General features: G+C 39.5%; 1 protein-coding gene across 3 annotated transcripts in view; it reads left to right on the top strand.

Annotated features, from left to right (window-relative positions):
- Positions 1–21,840, top strand: part of Oatp74d (Organic anion transporting polypeptide 74D) — a 96,447-nt gene extending 74,607 nt beyond the window's left edge. For all 3 annotated transcript variants that reach the window (XM_070656592.1, XM_070656591.1, XM_070656593.1), the window contains 9 exons: positions 1,558–1,778; positions 1,961–2,101; positions 2,282–2,404; positions 7,725–7,889; positions 9,927–10,122; positions 10,959–11,109; positions 11,588–11,828; positions 12,075–12,203; positions 12,511–21,840. In XM_070656592.1, coding sequence (XP_070512693.1) covers positions 1,558–1,778; positions 1,961–2,101; positions 2,282–2,404; positions 7,725–7,889; positions 9,927–10,122; positions 10,959–11,109; positions 11,588–11,828; positions 12,075–12,203; positions 12,511–12,680 — 1,537 coding nt within the window. In that variant the 3' untranslated portion in view covers positions 12,681–21,840. The remainder of the gene's footprint in view (positions 1–1,557; positions 1,779–1,960; positions 2,102–2,281; positions 2,405–7,724; positions 7,890–9,926; positions 10,123–10,958; positions 11,110–11,587; positions 11,829–12,074; positions 12,204–12,510) is intronic.
- Positions 21,841–22,634: the final 794 nt, after the last annotated feature.

The raw sequence follows: 22,634 nt of genomic DNA, 5'->3' as shown, positions 1-22,634 counted from the left end.
GCGAGCGCGAGGGAGAGATCGAATTATTCAGAATTATCAGCAGCTGTTGCATTAGTAGATTGATTAATTAGTTAATGCAGTGAAATTATCGATTCGATTAATACTAATAAGATAATTAACGCGCCGATAAGTTATTATTTTATTTTGTGTAATTGCGGTTAATAATGATTTATATTCGCTTAACAAATTCGAATAACTTGTTCCGTTTGCTCGCGGGAGAAAACGTTCGCGCTACGGCCGGAGGGAAATTTACGATCGTCACGTTGTTACAATGTCTCGTGGAGTAACAGGGTGGCATGCTAACGATCAGCTGTGTTATCGTTTCGCGAGATACAATAATCATTCGCCGTGATAAATATACAATGTAAGGCCGAATACCGTCGAAGTAATGAACATACAATTTTTCCTGAAACTCGCGTATTATACAAGAACCGGTTCGTCGGATTTTTTTTTTTCTTTTGCGAAACGCGTTGCCTCGGCGCTTCGTATTCCGAAGGCAACTAATAAAAAGAAAATTGTGCGCTTTACATTATCACAGGGATCCTTCGAAAACAAAGATTTCCGAACGGAGATAGATTCCCTATTTTAAAAGCGGCACCGAAAGTAAAAATAGAACGGGGAGGAGAAGACCATATTAAGGCTGCTGAGAACTAACAGATGTGTTTTATATTTATAGAGAACATATATTTAGCGTAATATATTTGAGTAGCTTGGGGAAGAGATTTATGTAAAAAAAAAAAAAAAAATGTAAGTTAATTTAGGAAAAGAATAATTTAAAATCTTTCCGTAAAAAAAAAAAAATTTAAGCGCGTGCAAGGTACGGCCGTATTAATTTTGTATGCTATATCGGCGATTCATCGCGGTGCATAATAAGGGATCAATTTTCACGCGTAGATGAGAGAGAATGACAACGGTGTTTGATTAACGAGCGAGAAAGTTTGGCTGATAACATCGTTCTCTGACAGCGGTAATTATAATTATAGTAACGGGCTCCGTTCTTCGAGAGGCGCGACTACGTGTTCAGTAATTCCGTTAATTGCTGTTACATAATGAAAGCGCCCATCGGCCGCGCACAATGGGATTCTATGACGGGCGGAATGCTCGAAAACTGATCCGAGCAACTTAACGCGGTAATAAAATGGAGCGATGTCGATTACGTATTTTTCTTTTTCTTTTCTCCCCTTGGTATCGCGCGCGCATTGCAGCTGCGCTTATCACTCGTCGTAAAGAAAAATGATCGCGCATCTCTCTAACGTAGGTGTTAGTTTCCTGATGCATTTCCGCAAATAGTTGATAGACAATATTGTTTTAAAATGGGATTCGCTGTTATCGGCCGCCGCATCTGGATAGCGATAATCGCACGTCATATTTCTACGGCGCGAGATAATTTTTATAATTTAATTATGCAGAATAAACAACGCGGGATCGCAAAGAGTCTCTTACGCTAAATTTGTCACTCTAAAATATTTTGACAAACAAAGCTAGATGCAAAGTAAACGTAAAAAAATTGCGCTCTATTAATTTTACTATATTCTTAGGCTTCTTTTTTGTTTTAAGGTGGAACATATCGACGACTGCACCCCAGATCGATTCGTCGGAGTATTGCAAGGGCGACTTTCTTATGGAGCAGAGAATACAGAGCAAGATAACCACAGTGGTGCTCGCAATATTTTTTGTATCCTTACTCGGTGTGGGAATGGGTCAAACGGCGGTATATACTCTTGGTATACCGTATATCGATGATAACGTAGCCAGCAGAGAAAGCCCTTTGTATTTCGGTAAGTTCTTTTACCACATTTCGCAATTACTCATTCATTCTCTTCCTTTTTATGTCTTTCGTTGTAATCGGTTATATAATAAATTTTAATTTTAAAAAGAGACGATTTAGTTCTCTCGCGAATTAATTCAGTGTTTAAAGTTAAATTTTTAATTTGAAGAATTATTTGGTTATATGCAACAGCGATTACTATCGGAGTCCGGATTCTTGGCCCAGCGTTAGGCTTCATTCTCGGATCCTTATGCACGATGGTTTACGCGGATTTGTCGAGAAATCCTCAAATTACGCCATCGGATCCAAGATGGGTCGGTGCTTGGTGGCTCGGTAAGTTTAAATAAATGATAACTTTGAATTAAAAAAAAAAATGATAACTAATGCAAAGAAAATAATTTTTTCTGCTATTTTAATTTATTGTTACGAAATAATTTTACGTATTTTATTTTTTTTTAAGGAACTTTTTAAGGAACTAAGGGACTTTTATTGACTTTTTTTGTGATGTTTCAGGTTTGGTGTTAATTTCTGCGATGTTGATGATTGTCAGCATAGGAATGTTCGCGTTCCCGACCCGTTTGCCGGCCTCTCGTACGCCACCTCGCCGGACAGATTCACAAAAGCCGAGTTTAAGGGGTAAGTCCTGATTTATCCTGCGGAAATGCCTCCGATCCCTTTCGTCAGGCTAGTCGCCGTTTCGACCGCACGGCATCGGATTTCGTGCCAACTTAATCTGTTTTTATGGCTCGCCGTAAGCCGCTTCGCGGCAGTTCCCGTCTCTCTTTCTTTCATTACTTTTTTTTCTCCCTTTCCGTCTTGCGATTTTCCATACGAACGATCTTGGGGATGATTCTTCGGGAGTGAGAAGGATAACGGGTTTAGTGCGACGCTCGCTTTGCAGTGATATCAATTTTATTCGTTCGTGTGACGCACGTGCTGTGTATACGATCGGATTCACGACCGCATTTTCTTTCCTTTTGTTCTATGATTGCATTCTGCGCGATCGTAATATCTCGACAAATAATTCTTTGCTTAGATATTAAAATAATATATCGTTATTTGTGATAACGTTGACTGTACGAATAAATCACGTAGCGATAATTATTCTAACGTTAGATCTTACCTAAGTAAAGTTTTTAAAATACATGAATATATGAGCAGAACATTAAGCTTTGCACTTGATTGATAACGAGGATAACACGTCTTTTAATAATTTAATTATATATTCGCAATTTTAATTTATGTAAGGAAAATGATAAATGTAAATGACGTGGAAATATATGAGAGACCGAATGCCGCAGGAAATATGAATAATAATGTGGAGGAAAAACGCATCTTTCGCACTCTTGCTAATTATATTTTCATGTAACGTAACGGTAAATGTTTTTGTTGTAAGCGATGAAAACGTCGCGACGAAAGGCGAAATTCTGCACGCCGGCTACTTGCCATAGTGGCGCGGATCGAAGGCTAACGAGAATGCAAATAAAATCCGGAGACAATGTGCTCTTCGTAAGTTAATCGGGAGCTCACGACGAGCGATTTCGCCTACGGCATGGGATAATGCTTTCTCTTGCACACATATTTACATTACGCATCAAGGTAACAATACACCGGTGTTAAACCTAGCTCTTTTCGGCGGTTTTCTTTTCATTCGGATTTATCTTGGATACCAATTTAACTTTTCATCGATTTTTATTTCGCGATAATTAGAGACGGTGGAAATAAAAGTAGAAGGATTTATTTTAAAAAGTCTATATTACTGTGAATTGCAAAAAGACACGCTCGCGTAAGCTTCCGTATATTATATTAATACACGGTGGTATTCAATTTGAGAACTTTTCCCGAACAACTTTACACAATCTTCTGCGTCAGTGCAGAAAAATTTGGCTTTATTATTCAAGTTAAAATGCACGTTCAATCTATAACAACCCACGCATTTAAATCGCCACCGTTCTCCAACGACGAGAGGCAACGGGATGAATCACTATCTTACATTCACAGGCGCATCGATATTTCGCACGAAGTCTCAATATCGGCCTCGTCGACGTCGCGCGACGAATACTACATCTACGTGGCTTTATCTATGCGCATAAAAAAAAAAAAAGAGGGACGAATTGCGGACCGAGCGATTTCTGAAAAGGCGAGCCTTCGGCGGTTTAAGGTCAGCGGCGAATCTAGGTGACGAGTAGAGAAAATCGGTATCGCATCCGTGTGTAATGTATGCGAAGCCTCAATTGGAAAAGTACCGGCTCGCGCCGAGATTTACAGGTTTCAACACGCCTATTAAAAAAAAAAAAAAAAATTAGCCGCGCGATTAGGCTCTCTCCACGGAGAATCGTCTCCTCTCGAACGGCTCTCTCGCGAAATTCGGCGACCGTGAATAATCAGCCTCGTCCCTGATTAGATTTCTGCGCGTTGGCGGGTCGTCTTTTTTTTTTCTTTTTTAATTTATTTTTTATTTTTTTCGTCCCTCAGTGTTTCCAGCTGAACTTGCGCCGTCAGAAGTGGCTCTTTGAAGACGGTGTTTCATGCCTCGTTTGCGATCCGATCACCTTGACCTGCTTAATCCTTTGATTTCTCTCGAGCCGCTCAAAGCGTATTAACGAAAATTTAACGCATTATCCATTTAATGCACGTTTACGGTAAAGTCATATTGATTGATACTCTTTAGGTGATTGCTCCCGGAATATAATACTGGCTAGAACGCGTTAAAAGCGGGGAATATAAAAATTCTGATAGTTCTTATAAGATAATAATTTTCGAAACGTTTCGTATCGATTATTAGCGTACATCGCGGACCGCTGACGCGAGAGCTCGGGCTCGACGTTCCCGACGTTGAAAGCTCTGAAAATCGTCGGATGTTCCTTTAACAGACCCTCGTGCGAGGACGGTGCGTTCACGCGTGCGTTCGCGTAAACGGGCGCGTGTGTGCGTGCGTGTACTCGTCGGGAACGCACACGCCGCAGCCGCCGCCGCCGCTCTCTGCGTGTGTGCGTTAATAATAATGACTGACCGACTCGTGCACGAGGTGGGGCAAGTTCACGGTCACGCGTCGTGCATAGAGGCGGCGGTGGACACGCACGCGCGTACGTTTTGCGCGTGAGCGCAGACCAATGCGCGTGTGTCTCTCACTCCGGATCCCCCTTTTTTTTTTCCTTTCTCTTCTCCCTCTTGTATTTTTTTTTCTTTTTTTTCTTTCTTTTTTTACGTTCCGCGTTCTATGTTCCTCTCGTCCTCTCCCTCTCTCTGTCGCGTCTCTCTCGCGCGAGCGAGCGAGCTACGTGCCGCATTACCAACACCGTCGCGCTTAATTCGGCGGTTCGCCTACGCGCGAGCCTTTTTTTAATGTCTAACTTGAAACCCGCGTCTCTTCTAATGTTTTATTTATCGCCGGTGTCACGCTGGGGTATTTTGTTTAAAACGAGTTCCCGCGCCTTCGCATATTTATAACGTATAACTTTAGTACGTCGCGCTTTCGGCTTGGCCTACGTCCCGTGCTCGGCGTATGCTCCGCGTCGGGTTACACAATAATGTTCAGAGACCGCGACACTGAAAAATTGTAATTAGCACGGTCACCGGGCATTTAAAATTCACGACCAGATCCGGGAATGTACGATTAGGCTATTTCGTAACAGCTGAGGCTTATCGATCACCCGCGTGATCCAATCAGAACAACTTATTTTCCGGCCGTTTGCGTAATCGTTAAGTTTGACGGGCGCAGTTACATTTGTAAAATGTGTTACGTTTACGCGGCCATATATTTCCCTTGTTCGACCGATCGATATCTATTTCTCGCGCTAATTAATGTTCGTGGTTGCGGAGCAAGCGAAATAGAACGTCTGTCCGTGGCGCGAATGGATGTATTTATTTTATTATTATTATAATTTTTTTTTTTTTTAATATACGACTGCGAGATCGGCGTCTCACGTTCGAACCTTTAAAGGGTACGCTATACGCGCGCGATAATACTCGGAGCGCAATGTTAGTCACGTTTGTCTACTCATGGTCTGTGGGACGTCCCTATGTGGAGTTGCCACGACCGGCCTCTCCTAGCCGGCCTCTCACGGGTGCCTAGAAGACTCCTAGGTGTTTGCACGCACAAGGTTACGCATATACTGTACACTTTCTACAGTATCGTGCAAAAAAGATGCCTGTCCGCGTGGATAAATTAAGTCCTCGGTGGACGAAGACCGAGGGACTTAACTCGTCTTTGAGCGAACTGCGAAATGATTAATTAACCCCTTGACCTGCACTTTAATTTATAATAATCCAAGTTTTTCGCACGACGCTACTTCTCTCAAGCCCGAAGTCTCATCTCAGATTTTTACTCGAAATTCTAAATCGTTAAACGTGTAGGAAGGATTTTTTTTAAACCACGCGTACACTTTTTGGGTAACTGCGGTTAAATTATTAAAGAAAAAAAATTTTTTTCTTAGTAGTTTTTTGAAATTTTAAGATTGTTTTCCTTTCGTTTAAAACTGCGGAAATTATTATTTTCAAAACGAGGAGAAAAGAAAGAAGTTCGTTCAACGAAGCCTTTTGTAACACGTTCCATAATTCCGCAGCGGTATTACTTATGCCAGAATCCAATATACATTGTGTTAATTTTACAATACCTACTATTTCTACCTCTATAACGATCGCTGTACGGACAGATAAAGGTTTCTTATTTTACGACCCATCGAAAGTAGTAAGAGGCAAATCGTGAATATGTCTCTCGTTAATGCCGCCTATAAATTGATTCGAGCAGTATAAGCGCGATCGCCGAGCTTTGAGAATAATTTTATGCTCTTCGGTCGCAGCTACGTCGTTCTTTTAATCGCCAGAACTAGAATGCTATAAACTTCCTAGAGAGCAGGTCTACACGTTACAATGGGTCAATACGTTTTGCACGGCCGGGCGATGTACCACGGGTTGGCGAGGAACGCGTATAAAAGTCACCACGCGTTGCATCGATCTGCGCCGATACGCACGTTACATCGATTCCGGCGAAGCTGCCGGTGAGACTTGCCGAGTCGCTTAGAATCGCCCCGCGTCTTGCAACGTAGGGCAAAGAAAGGCCCCGCGTCCTTTCTACCTTCCTCGCGATTTCTTCCCGCGTCGCGTTCTTACCACGAACCCTTTCGCCTCTTCCCGAGGACGTACGGGAGGAGAGGCCTCGATTGCTTGCTAATTAGCTCGCCCCTCGTAATCGAGCTCGTAAATACACGGGGGATCAGTAGACCCGGCAAGCAACTCTGTCAGATTTGCAGAGGATGAGTGTGCACGGATGCTCGCGGGGTCCGAGAACACCGAGAAGATAAGGCGAGAGGGACCGAGACCAATAAGAGATAACCGTGGCCACGCGTGTATCTCGCGTTCGCCAAGATGCACGCGCAACCAGAACGCGACTAGGACTATCGCCAGGCCAGGCCAGGCCCTGCGTAACCTTCGCCTATGAAAGGTGTAACACCTCGAGTCGATGACCCGTGCGCTTGTTGTAACATAGGGAGGGACCCCGAGATTTAATTTCTTTTACTTAGGTTTTCTTACTTTCACGTAGGAAGTTATAATTAGTAAGACACTTGATATAGCACTTTTAGATGTTTCGAAGGTACGCACAGCGTCGTCCGGGTTGGATTTCGTTAAAACGTCTGTTACTTGATATTTCGTGCGAGCACGCCGGCTGATGTTTATCGCCGTTAGATTGCTTGATTTATATATTCGTCTTTCGGCGGTCCATCTTCGGGCAAGGGAGACGAGAATTTACATTTTACGCCGGCGATCAGTGTTTCTTTTATTACTCGACATATTTCTGGTTGCCCGGCCGCTATAATTCCTCGCCCGTTTGACTTGCGTCGGAAATCGATGACAGCTTTAATGAAACGCGCATGGACCTCACCGACCGATCTGATATTAAGTTTCGCGCTCACGCACGCGTATTGTAATATTAACACGCTGATCGTTACTGTTGCAGACTTTCCCAGCGCTGTGAAGAGGCTTTTGAAAAACGACATTCTGATGTTCAGAACTGCGAGCAGTGTGTTACACATCCTGCCGATCGCTGGTCTCTATACCTTTCTACCGAAGTACCTCGAGAGCCAATTTCGCCTGCCGGCTCATCATGCGAACATGATCTCAGGTAATTATCGCGAGTGGACACGCGATCGCGGCTCGGCAATGCCGAAACGTATCCCCAATTATATTACTAATGATATGCACGCCGTGAAAGATGAATCGTGTGTCTGAAATAACGGCGACGACGACATTTCCGAAAGATCGGCCGGGCGGCGTCGCAAGATTTCGCCGCCGGATGTCCGTCGCGATTACGACGCAAAGTGGATAATTTGACGTAAACGTCAGAACGACCATGCCGTTTCGCTCACGAAAAAGAAAAAAAAAAAGGAGAAAAAAAAAAAGAAGAAATTATTCTCGCGTCGCTTGTCGTGCGGAAAGTCGCGACAAAATCCGTCGACAAAAATAATTGAATAATTTGGTCGAAATGCTGCTAATGTTTACGTACAACTTGCAATATTTTTTGAATTACAAACGACGGAAAGTAATTAATAATACCTTGTAAATTTTACGCGCAATCAGGACTGTAATTTATGTTTACGTGCGCACTGATTAGTCATGTATTATTTAGTTTCGCAACTCAGGTGATATTGATTTAGTTTGATATTATAAAAAAAAAAAGATGTAGCTCACCGGACGATGCGCAGCAGCGGAGTTGACGATACAGCAGATGACTAAAACATAAAATTAAAAAATATTAATTAAAGACATGTTAAAACTGTCTAAAAAAAAATTTTACACGTCTATAATTTATTCTTTAATTAAATAAATCACAACAAAGTACTCTGTTAATAAAACGGCAAAGCTAGCGATAAAGAAAAATTAATTTTTACCTAACAGTTGCTCCGCCGATACATGGTGTCCATTCTGGACCTCGTCCTCCTCCTTTCAGAACGTTGTAAGAGTCGGGCTGAGCCTTCTTATCACACAACACTTTTACACAACACCTCCGGATTTTCACCTAAACAAAAAAAAGAATAATTAATTAGTTTAATCCTCGCGCCACTTGCTACGACAAAATTTTAATAACGAGGACAAAGACTATAATACGAAAATGATTGAGTAGTAAAGGGATGTAACTCTATTCAGAATAACTATTTACCTTTCGGCCTTCCGGCAAAAGTACCGCTTCCTTCGTGCTGCGAGGTCCGACTGGTGCATCTCCGAAGTGGGAGAAACGTGAGGAATTCATGGCACGCAGCTCGCTCGCTTGCTCGACCGCTCTGTTCATGTTTTTCGCCGATACCTGTAAGCAGTTCGACACGTTATAAAACATTAAAAACACCGAATATTATATTCAACATTCACTCCGATTCGTCGCGAATTTGTAAGCATCGGGCGCTACGTATACATATTACATTTAAAAGATTGAAAGAAAAAGTAAGAATAAATAACAGGCGCGAAGAGTCGTCATTTTTATTTTATCCGAGTTAATGCTTACTATGAGCTTGCACGATGCTTCACCGGGGCCTCCTTCTTTTCCTCTCAAATTGTGCGGGATGCCTCCGGGCCGGATTTTGTTTCCGCGCGCAAATTCGCCGGGACGCGAGCACTCGTCTCTCCTTCTGCTTCTCCTCTCGATCTCAATCTGAAACAGAACAGATTTTCTTGGTTAACGACATATTCGGTATTAATATATTATTCAAATGTATATTTCGCTTCGTACTCACTCTCCGCGATTAAAATATCCGGCGCACACAGAACTCGGATGCGACGCTCGCCGCATAGTCAGCCATTGTGCGGAACGCGGTGGTGTGAACATCGCGCGCGAATTTCTCGCTCCGAAATTGCTGTAGGTCGCGCGATTGTCGTAGGTCGCACGGCGCCAACTGCGCTGCCGGTCAGCTGTGTGGTCGGCCTGTTAAACGCGTGGTCAGCCATCATGTGCTCGAACACGACGCTCGCCCGAGCCCTCCGACAAGCGCGTCGAACCTTTTTTTCGGTTTCGTTTTATTACTCTTTATTTTTTAATATTAATGAAGTCTGTTTAACGAAGTGGACTACCGCCGTTCTTGAATTTTCACGACTGGATTATGACGCAGAGCGAGAATGCCAGGTGAACGGCTCCGAGCATCGTGTAATAACGTGTTTTTTTTTTTCGCAGGTGTCGGCGGGATCCTAGTGATGGGATTGGGCATCATAATTAGCGGCGTATTTATCTTGAGGGCGAAACCTAACGCAAGATTCGTCGCAGCCTGGATCGCCTTCACCGCGGTCGTTTACGCGATCGGCATGGGCGTGCTGATGTTTATTGGCTGTCCGATGGACGACTTCGCCGGACTCGTGTCACATTCTGACGGGTAAGTGATTTTATCTGGCAAAATTTAACGAACCTAATAATTATACCCGATGCGTCATTAAAATAAATTTCTTTTTTTTTTTTTCGTTTTTTTTTATTGCGAATTTTATTACGAATAAATAGTATTTTTGAGGTTAACTCTTTTTTTTTTTTTTTATCGTAGCTACTCGAGGAGATAAATTTTTAATTAAAATGTAGAACGCGGAGGAAAAAGATAGGAAAGTAGTTCGGAATACCATTAGCATCCGCGATTAGAACTCGGAGCATTTTAAATGTTGATTCCACGTTCTCGGGTACGGTGCAATGTGACACAAATCCATTTTGCATTTTCGTGCTCTTTTCGATAATGTCGCGTTACGGTATTCTCGTGAGCGTACGGCTCGTGTCAGCAACACCATTGCGAAACTATCACCGCCTCGCGTATTCAAACGCGCTGCCGGGCGCGGCTACGACGGCCGGCACTTAACGAAAGACTACACGGTCGAATGCGTGTCTGATTTAGAATGCGCATCGTAAGTACACGTATCCGAAACACGGCGCGGACTCTCGCACGCCCTGCTTCTCGTTTACAAGCCGAACGATATCGCACGGTTCCTCTAAATACGTACGTCTGGGGCTCTTCCGATTCGTCTTCTCGCTTGCACGCCCGACGCGAAAACGGAAAGACAAAAACTCATACCGCGATTATTAAATAACGCGCACGGTACCTCCTCGATTTTCGTTGAAAGAAGATGTACCTTTTAAGGTGTTAATTTGTAAGCGATTCAAGCATGAAGTTCAACCTGTTTGAAGATCGCTCTCGAAGAAAGTGAGATTGACCTGTAAACGTTTCCGCAGACTCTCCAGCTTCGAGCCGACCTGCGAGGCTACCTGCGACTGCGATCGGAACAAATTTAGTCCAATCTGCGGCGCCGATGGTAGAACATATTTCTCCGCGTGTCACGCGGGCTGCTCGAATTATACGGTTGCTGACGGCAAAGTGGCATCGGTAAGTGCTAAGCCCGGTAGAACCGGCACCTGGCAGGACATGCTCTGATGACACGTCTGCTCGAGCGAGATTACACGGGATACGACGGTAATTGAATCGGTCGTCAGCTTGGAAACATTGTAAGATCAAGAATTGAGATTGCGGCGAAGCCGTTCGGGAATCAACGTTAATTTGGAAGAGATCTCTCGTCTCTGTAAAATTATATTTGGACAGCGCCCCGCGATCGTTGAAACAAGAAGTAATTTTGACCACGTTGTCTTATTCGGCTCTCTTTATTTTTAATAACGAAACGTAATCCTGAGCAGGAGTATCTACTGTGAATATCTTAATTCTCTTCGACGAGAAATATTACGCCTTTATGCTTTAATTACTTGATAACACACAAGGCTCGAGATGTACAATTTTCTCTACAATCTTTTTTGCTTTATGTATATTTTTTAATGACATTTTTTAATGACATACGTTTGATGCTTCGCAGTTTTATAATTGTCAATGCATCGGAGAGAACTTAACGATACCGGAAGTAGTGAGCACGGCGTCGATCGGTTACTGCGAATTGGAATGCAGTAACTTTTGGGTTTACATGATCCTGTTCTCAGTCTTCGTTTTTATTCACTCCACGAGCGAGGTAGGCTCTATGTTGCTCATTCTGCGATGCGTGGATCCCAGGGACAAAGCTATGGCACTTGGCCTGATACAATTCGCCATCGGCTTGTTCGGTAATTACTCGCTAAAAATCTCTTTTAATAACGTAATATGGAAACAGCGACAACCTCTGAGAATTTGTTGGCAAAAGACATAAAGAAATTTTATAACCAAAAGTAATTAGATTATTTATGGAATGTAATTAAATATTTATATAATTTTTTGAATGATAAAAATTACTAGTATTAATAGTATTTAAAAGATCTGTAATTACTTCTTGTTTTTTTTTTTAATATAATGCTTCTGTCCATTTGCTTCAGGCAATGTTCCGTGTCCTATCGTTTATGGTGCTGTGGTGGATTCCGCTTGTCTCGTATGGGAATACGCTTGCGGTGAGCGAGGCGCCTGTTGGCTTTACGATTCGAACGTTTTTAGAATGTTCTACCACGGTATGTACAGCTTTGAGTTGTGTGCAAAAAGTTTGTTATATATTAAAAAATATAAAAAATGGATTGAGCAATTTTAGTAATTAATCTATCTATAAAGTATCATCGTCGTCGTGTTGAATTTAAAATAACGCACATGGTGTTATAATTAAATTTAAAATATATAAAATTGAGGCAATAGATCAAGTGAGGAGAGAGGTTACGAAAAGGCAGAATGTACGTTTATGGACAATAAAATTTATAATGTTACATGCCGGATCGCATGTTGACACAGATTATGCAACATATCGATTCAATGTTTTTTTTGTAGGTACGACAGGCGGTATTCTCTTGCTGGCCTTCGTGGTAGATATAGTCGTCTGGTACAAGGCCGGGAGCATAAGCTTCGTGGAGGAACAGGAGGGCGAGACAGGTACTGCGGAGGAAATGGCGACGTTAAAGTCGCAGGACGCTCAAGCGGTCGAGAACGACTATTTGTGAAGGTTTCGTATTACTCTTTTGCGGTGAAGGGCCGCGACGGCGACATTATCATCGTCGTCGTCTAAGGATGCAACGCAGTGTCGTAGGATACGTAGGGGCATCGTCCTTCACGAATGGTGCCAGTACAACTCGTCGTGCTTCCAAGAGACGGCGAAACGATTGACTTGCCGGCGATTACACGCATCCAAACGGAACTTTCCTCGAAAGAGTTCCGTTCTGATGGGCAGGAAGTTTAGTCCCTCTTGTCCCTCGACAGCATCCGAGCATAAAAGAAGGAGACTTGGCATGAATTACAGGAAGACTGAAGTTGAAGGACGACTCGAACGATTTTGATTCGATGACTCGGAGGGCTAAGCCTCAGTTATATGACAAAGTGGAAGAGAAATTAAGTTTAAAAGATAGAAGAAAAAGCAATTAACATGCGATAGAAAAGAACGAAGACACGGAAGAAAGAGTGGAAATTAAAGACGGGCATACTTCGTTTGAGCATCGCATCGTAATATAAGTCTCTCGAATGCGCCTTGGAGAAGTTAGTAAGGTTTCTCTCTCAGGGAGGCTTGTCAGTAAGTACACGCAATAAAAGTAACTTCCGTGCCTACGAAATGACGGTGCTTGCGGCGAGCACGCGGTCCGCCGCACCGACAGATCCGGGGAATCGAATCGAATCAAAGCACACGAGCGGCCTCGCGGGTGGCAGTGAATGCGGTTCGCATGGACAGACAGTGAGGGATTGCCTCGTACTTTGCACCGGCGTTGATTAGTATATGACGGCGTTCCCGCCGCGCTCGCGCGCGTGCAAGCGTTATCTAACTCTCTAACGGTAACATTCGTTTTACCGTGACGCAAAAGGAAACGCGGGGCATTTACGTAGGTTATAAATGTAGGTTTCTTTTTTAATTTAAAAACGATCGAATACAAATTTTATTATACCTAGAGATTATAATCAAAGCTAAAGAAATTAGCTTAGGAGTTGATATTTAGTTTGTGGCATCAAACATTTCAAAATCCTAACGATAAGAAAGTAAGAGAATCTTTTAATTGAAATGCAATATCGTGAAATTTTAATAATTATAATTAAAAGGTAAATTTTATTGTCTGAATGAGAAAAGAAAAACGAAATCAAGTATAAACGATTGTGCATATACTTCAGACGTAATATAGATATTTATCAAATTAAAGACTGGAACGTTTTTTAATAAATTAATTTTTTATTTTATTTAATTATTTAACTTTGACAACAGCAAAATTTTTAGCAATGTAATTTATTATAAATTTATTAATAGAGATATTATATTAGAAATCCAATTAAAGAAGTTGCTGATCTCTCGCCAGACATTGAAGTCGACAAATTCGAACAAATAAACGAACTTGATATGCCCTGTATTTTCTTTTTGAAAATAATATGTTATTCAATCGTGCGTTGCATGGTGCGTTACGTGTTTCAGACGTATGATTACCTCCGAAAACACGTGAAAGGGTAAAAGAGACGAAGGAAAACTCGCCGATCATTCCATTCGATCAATCGTTGCGATAGGGAGGCTTCTTCTTCACGGTTGGAATGCGTAAAGAGCAGGCAAAGGCTATATAATTATATACGTGTAAAAAGTGTATACTTGGCGTACATAGGTACGTAATGTACAGCTTAAATCGTCGATTCTGGTCAGTCGGTCCTCGACCGCTCACAAACGAACGTATGCGCTTCGAGTATGCTCGCGTGTACCTCTGCTTTAATCCTTGCGTGTGTTCTCCCTATTGATGTTTTTAAAAGAATCACCGTGTTGACTGATGCGTCGGGTATTCACACGGGTGCTTCGTGGAGGGAGAAATTATCCGCGAAGTATTACAGAAGTAAGGCGCTGACCGATACAGATTTAAACTACAACGCGTAAATTTCGAAAAAATAAGTATGTATTTTTTTTCTATCTTGCTCGAAATTGAATAACTCTTGACTGTGAAGTGTTTAGTAATCAGTAATTTATTAATCGTTACTTTAAACGTGTACAATTTAATTTTGTAATTTACACTTTTTTTAAATCTATGTTCTCAGCGTTTCTTAAATACTATTTGTCGAAGAACGATTAAAATCGATAAAGAATATCAAGTATAAGCATAATGCTTTGAACGTTCAAATCAGAAGTATAAAAATAATGAGATAATAAGTAATAATATAATATATAATGCAACATGCTAAGGATTAACGCAGCAAACGACTACCTCTTAATGTATTGTACATCTTGTTATTATTAAAACAGAATCATTGTCGATAATTTGATTCGTGATTGGAAGATGATAAAAAATTAATTATTGCATCGAAGGATAAACTATTAACTTCGATACCGATGACTGTTTTAACAATAATTCGCGACGTACGAGTGAAATTCAAGTATGCTCCACAAATTAGCGATATATTTTTATGTATGCAAGAATGTTGCATTCTTGAAGTACAAAAACGTTCGTTTTATGCGGTCTAAAATATCCTCGTTCCTTTATACATTTTCTCTCGATTTATGCTATTAATAAATTCTTGAAGAATACTAACAAGTCTTTAACTTGTTCACAGAAATATCTTTAAAAATTATCTATAGTATATGTTCTTTAATTTTTTTTTTACATAAATATTATGGGAAAAAAATAAATTATTACTTAATGCGGAAATAAATAGACTCCGCTTGCATTAAATTATCTGATTTTAATTTTTGAAATCTAGTTATTATTGAGGATAGCTTAATATCGTAAATCGAGGTGTACATAAACTGCATTTATTTACCCCGGTTTTAAGAATCGATAAAACATACACGTATACATACACAAATACAATTGTCAATATAACGGTCGAAATTTTTCTTGGATCTCGGTTGACCTCTAGGCACTACCGTCCGTGTGTTACACTTGCGCATAAAGTACTATTATAATAAATATACGTAGGCATTACATGTAGATACTTGTAATAAATACCATGACTGGCGGAGTCTCCAGTGAAAAGAGTAACTAGAGAGGAGGAGAATAAGAGAGGTCGACGAGATCGAAAGCGAAAATACATATGATACACATAATATTTTTAGATGATTTGACGATAACGGAAGTAGGGTGAAACAAAAGTAACATTAATTATTATTATCATCATTATCATCGTTATTATGATTACCGTGCTGTTATGCTAAAGTAGCACATGCGGAAAACGCGAAACATATATGAAAAAAGTAAATAATTATTTTAAAAAGTTGTATTTTAATATGACACACTTTACACGCATGAAACACGCTCATCGATATCTGATTATCTGTCTGAATACTATTATATTTACAGTTAGTATATAAAAAAGAAAAAAAAAGTTTACATTTAAAACATTAATCCAGCAATGGAATAATGTGAAAATCATTCAATTCAAATTATTTAAAATTTTATTTTTATGAAAAAGCTTTATTTTTTTTTTCAGTAACATTAAATAACTGTTACTTGAACAGTATTCAGATAATATGGAATAAAGAGAGAATTGTTTAAATATTGGGCCACATTTCAAAATAAAAAGAGCTACTATATGAGATAATTTCTCAATATTAAATTTAATATTAAATTTTTATTTAAATTTTAGCTAATTTAATGCAATCGCCAATTTAAATAGTAGATAAAATATAAATAAAAAAAAAAAAATAAAAAAATATATAAAATTAGATAAATTGGCGATTTTATTCTCTCTTTCGTACAGTCGGCTTTCTCTCTCGTCGATGTTTATTAATCCTTAAATACAAGAATAATTTTATAATTACGTCGGTATATAGATTACTTGTTTCACCTTTTGAGAGTTAATTTACTGTTCTTTCCGTCTGTACGTATAAGCTTCACACGTTTTTACATATAGTCTTTCTAAATTTAATGTTTTATTTGCACGACTGGGGATTTGTATTTAAGGGTTATTTCGCATAAACGTGCGATTTAGCACGAAAAATGGGAAATATATTTTTGGAGAATTTTATGTTTTTTGGGACAGTTATGAATGCATTTCTCCATTGATCCCTTTACCCCTTAATCGCCCCGCCCTCTCCCCTCGAGAACCGGAGTGTCGGATGCGATCTGACGTAAGAATGATGAAAATCAACATGTAATATAATGCATAATGTTATTTTATAAAAGATATTTATTGATCTACATATATCAATTTCTATTTGCTATAATCCTGATTATTACGGGAGAAAACTGACATTTCGTTCGAAATTTTATGCTCAAGGCAATTGCGAATGCGTTAATGTGCATTTATCATCAAATCAGCCAGTTTCTGTTTCATAGCGCAAAGATACTACGTATACTCTTGTTCACCGACCGGTACATGAGCAACCAGTGAAATTGCTTTACTACTATTAACGAGCGACGACGAATGCGAATTAAAACAAGCGTCTTGTACGAATAGCCAATATTATTTCGCGACATTTGCATGGCAAATTATGCATGCATAGTCGAATAGGGTATAGGTGTTTAAAGCTAAGCGCTCGTGTCTCTTAAAATTAACAATGTATTACATTTTATATTTCTTTAGCTGTCGCTGTTAAATGATATTGGTTATTCACGATTGATACCACGGGTATGCAAACTGGATATCTAATGTACAGAATAATTATTTGCCGAGTACGTGAAGAATTGTACATAAATGTGCCCGCGTATGTCGCGCTACTTTCGTGCGGTGCTGCCGACCAAGAATCGTATTTTTGTATCAGCGGAAAAATTAATAATCTATATTTTAAGCGAACGCGACGCAGCACGGCACGACGACGTACGGGGATCATGTCCGACTGTAATCCGAAATGTAATGCAAATTCGAATACGAAATGGATGTACGTTAAACGTTGTAGGTGTCCTCGAGTCTCGGGGTGTATTTGCGAATTAAGACACTCTGTAATGCTCGTATAGAAGCTCTTCGATGATCAAAATCAAGCTCTTGAGAGAAAAAAAGAGATCGCACTAATTAATAATTCGTGTAATTTAAGTGATTACTGTTATATCTATATACGTATACTTATATCGTATAGAAATCGTGTAGAAATCGTAATTCATGGCCGTTCGATCGGCCGAACGAATATTTTTCAAATCACGTAGATTTGCAGAATCGTGTACAATCTACGCCGGAATCAATGGTGATCAGCTGCGTGTACAAAACGTAATGTTAATGCGATTTCCCTCCCCTTCTGTCCATTAAATTTTCACCTCCGATAACGATTTCGATACCGTTCGCCGGAGTGCGATAACGGTCTGCTCATTATAACGATTCTCTTTAATGGAATCCTGGAGAACCGAAGGACAAGCGCGTGAATACTTTACGAACATTTTATTTCCACTTTTTCAAAATTTTGTAATATTATAAATAATTAGTAACCACAAATTTTTTTAAGATCTTGATAAAAATTGTGATATTAATTAAGTACACTTGATTTACACGCCGTTTTTATATATTTATATATATATGTATTTTTTTTTTCTCTGCATTTTATTAATTATATTTATCTTTACGACGGATACGATTTATATATTCTCTTGTAACATTTATGTGCTTGTACTTCGGTGTTCCGTGACGTAGTGCGTATAATAACTTGTATATATAGACAAGTACAATAATTGCCAAAATAATTCGAGACTTACGAATCTCGATCTTCAGTTTCTTTTTTCGCCGATTCTGATCAAACCGGTGGCAAGTAATTCGCGATTATTTCCTATTTACTTGGCCTTCGTTTGTACTCAATAGCGCAAACGAATTTCTGTTACTGATCAACGTGATTAGCGATTAATAGCTGGTACCTTCGGACCGCGAGTTATTTGCCAATCGCCGCCGTATAATTAAGCAACGTAAAATCGCGACAGCTTTCGAAACGTAAAGACTGTTCTGAAACTGAAAACTGCCGACAAATTTAAAAGTATATTACAGGTCGATTTAAGGATGCACTCCGAAACTGCCCACTTACACTGCCCGACAAAACTTGTTCTTCTTTAACTTTAAGAACATAATATAAGAATTTTATCTCAAGTATTACAAGACAAAAAAAAGAATACGTCTTTCTGCTGTTACTTTTTACATCCACAAAATGCATTTCAGACTCTGTATACAATTTTCGTCGCGATTTTACGAATTTGCTTTAATTATAACTTCGCATAATATTTTTCAGCCGGGTAGTCTATATGCTGAATAAAAAGTTGTTTATTGGTGAATACACAGAATATACTGTAATGCGAGAGTAATTTGAAGAGCTTTCGAAACGTAATTATAAATGACACTTGCATAAAAAATTTAAATCTTTTCGTACAAGAATAAGATTTATTTCATCGCATCGTTCATTTTTGATAAGTCTTTAAATTAATCAATCTGTGCGATTAAAAATAAAGGGAGCTCGAAATATCGTTTTGTATTTTACATCGGGAACTCTTCAAATAACTTCCGTACTATTTTAACGAATAAGTGAGCAAGTGAATGAACGTGTGTGCATGCGAAGGCGAGTGAAAACTTATCGAGAAGGGTGTCTTTAAATCCGTAGCCCTTGGTCGCACGACGTCGGCGATCTACCCCAGTTTCACATAATTAATCAACGTAGAATCCTTCGTGGGGGAATTATAATTGCTAGTCTTTAATTACGCGACATGCGCTCGTGAACCTCTCGCCCTCGACATCGACGCATATGTACGAACGCGTATCGCGAGAAATCGGTGAGTGCGAAATATAAATTGCCATTTTTTTAGACAATATTGTAATTACACTTTACGTATTCATAATTACTATTATTTTATTATAACTATTATATTGATATTATTATCACTATTGTAAACTGTCGATTAGATTTGAAGTTTATTGTAATAAGTGATTACGGTTAATTATTAATTATTACGGCTAACTTTTAGAACTCTATTATACGTAATAGCGAATTATGATTGTAATAATTGCGGCTTTGATTTTTATACATAATATTTTATATATACATATTATATAAGGAAAAAAAAAATGAAAAAAAAAAGAAAAGAAAGAAACACACGTACACACGATTACTCATCAAGAGCGTAAGTGTATTTTGGTATAGAGCGTATATACTACAATTGTGTATAAGTGTGGCAAGAATAACTCTACGTATCCGGTCTGTACGAAACCGGAAAGAACGAATTTTATCTCCGATTGTGTTGGCGAACCGTTTGTTTTCTCTATCCGTTATTATAGCAGAGGAAACTCACATGTACCGAAAGTCGAATGCGAGAAATTTGAACAGTAAAATCTGCTAGGGGTGGCGTGCACGGGGCTGCTGTTAACCCTCGGCAGACAATTACTTTTTAAGTTGTGAACACTTTTTTTTTTTTTTTTAACAGGCCAGTAGCAAAAGCTTTCGAACTGTGACTGTAACCGTAATCTCGTGGCAAAATCCTCTTTGATTGTGAAGCTCTTCGCATTTCACCTGACGTCTCAAACCGACGTGCAAATTGTACGAATACCATGTTTATTTGAATGCAACTCGACCCTTCGTCGGGACGTCGTATTACGTCCTCGATTAAGGCTGTAAATAGAAAATGCCAGATCGTCGACCCGCGAACTCAAGGTTCCCAGTAACTTCCGACATTTAAGTGCCTAAAGATCCAGATACACGTCTATTCTCTTCGTTATCTAGTTTCTACGGTTGGATAAGGTACTGCTTTTCAAAATGACAACGACAAAAGCTAAGCGCTTGTCTATCGCGCGGTGAAGTTTTATGTTCGCGTCCGCCGCGGAATATTCGTTCGAAATACTGTAAATGGGCATTTTTACAAAAGTACGAGGTAAATAAAATTGCACTCTTCTCGACGTTATTCGAATTTCCATAGGATGTACAAACCGAGAGTTATTCCTTTCATATTGCACTTTGCAATATCTACAGTACCTGTAAAAAGATTGCAATAGTATAACTTGTGTAACTTTCGACGACTTGCACAACTTTACGAGCTTCTTGCGCATTTTATTTTTGTCTATTTATTTAATTGTAACTTTAGGTTGTTGTAAATTTTCATGAGTTGCTAAATGATTAGTAGTGTATAGCATAGAGTAATGTACAAACTGTTGACCCTCTGATGCTTCTTGACGGCCAAAATAATTTTGCTGAATGAATCTCATTTTATATTCTTATTTAGAGACATTGATTCCCCAAAATCGTTCTTCGTTTCCTAATTATTACACTGTGCACCATAAATAATAATATAAAAAAAAAGAAAAAGAAGAGAGAAAGAAAGAAAAAGAAATCCCAGTATCTTGATAGTTCATCAGAGGGTTAAGCAAAGAAGTTACGCTCTTCTACGATAAACGATATGATGCGCCGAATCTTGCAAGACCAAGAGAAGATGCAATAAAAATAATAAAATGGACAAAATAGAAAGATCTATAACGCATGTGTCTCTACGAAGTTGGAGCTCGGGGTCTCCCAATGGCTTATATACACTAGGAATCGCCGGGCAGCGCTTTATCCAACTACGGTAGTTTTTACATCGCAAAGGACGAGAGACTATTGCTCGACACCCTCAACAGATCTCAGCACTCCGGCGAAACGAACGCGGATCAATTTATTTTTTAATCGAAACTCGCAAAAGGGCCAGCTCGTTTCTGTGGAGTGCGCCTAACGAATAAATAATTATATATTATAAATAAATAAATGAATAAATATATATAATGAATATATATATACAGATGCGCGTGCGTGTACATACATATGTAAATCTAAGTGCGGGAACCTTGAAGCGCGCTGGGCAACGAGAACCGAAATGAAAGTCCTCGAAAGTGGAAGCGCCGGGTACGTCGTTTCGCCGGTGTTTTTATTTTTGAGGATGTAAGAGTCAATTTTTCGATTGCGTAAATGAAACCCCTGCATCACTGTAACATACCTCTATAGCACGTCTCATAGTTTAATTAGCCCTCGGATTATCGATCGATTTAAATTTTCTCAGGTGTGGGAGGGATGTGAAGGGACGGTACCTTGAAATATATTTATTTTTCTGAACTAGAAAAATCGGGAGGGATTGAGGGCGGCGCATTAAAAAGGACAGCGGACGTGGAGGAAATAATATTACACTTTGCTAGCATGGTTTGGTAATCCGAGGGTTAAGACTGATTCTACAAGCGCGTTATAAAAAATGCTAGACCGAGCATATTTTATAATTATAATGTCATTATTATTGTTTGTAATTATATGATTACTATTGAATTTGTTTTTAATAAACGGCAAGTGCCATGATTACATATAGAGGCTGTGAAAGGCCAATCTTTTTTAGTCAATCCTTTAATCTTTTTCATTTTGGTAAATAACTTATATATTATGATGTCTTATTTTACAAAGAATTAAAACGCATTATAAAAAAAAGATTCGCCGACCAAGGAGTTTCTGAAAGTCTAATAAGTATATATATTTAGAAAATGTTGAACTTTATATTAATTTTATAATTCTTTTTTTTATTATTTTATTATAATAATAAGAAGATTGTATTCATCTTTTTATTTGAAGTATTCGGATCATTAGATTATTTTTCAAGCTTGCTCGAGCAAGTGTTTTAAAACGACGACAATTTCGGAGCTCGAAATAATCTGTCGAGTACTCTGAATAGCATAAAAATATCGGGCATCGAGCACGACGATCTTTTATTTTGGAGTGGGACGCCTCGAGCTCGGCCAGCGCATAAAAAAAACGTAAACAGACTTGCTCGGCGTTTCCGAAGAACTCGGTGCGAGAAGGACAGCGATAAATTGACGATCGACTCTATCGACTGTCTCACTCTTTTTACTCGGTTCTCTCTTTCCCTCCAAGGGCCGAAATCTCTAACGGTCACTTCAGTCTAATTGCGGAGCTTCGGGCGCGAGGACGTGTTGGAAACCGCTCCGCAATTACGCGCATTTTCGACCGCGGATAGAAAGTCTCGCATGCGAACAAGTGTCGACGTCGTCGACTCGGTCACGAACGATTACTTTTCTGTGCT

Source organism: Cardiocondyla obscurior, linkage group LG05, assembly GCF_019399895.1.
Source record: "Cardiocondyla obscurior isolate alpha-2009 linkage group LG05, Cobs3.1, whole genome shotgun sequence".
Classification (NCBI taxonomy): Eukaryota; Metazoa; Arthropoda; class Insecta; order Hymenoptera; family Formicidae; genus Cardiocondyla; species Cardiocondyla obscurior.
The sequence above is the reverse complement of the archived record's forward strand: the minus strand, read 5'-3'. Positions and strand labels throughout refer to the sequence as shown.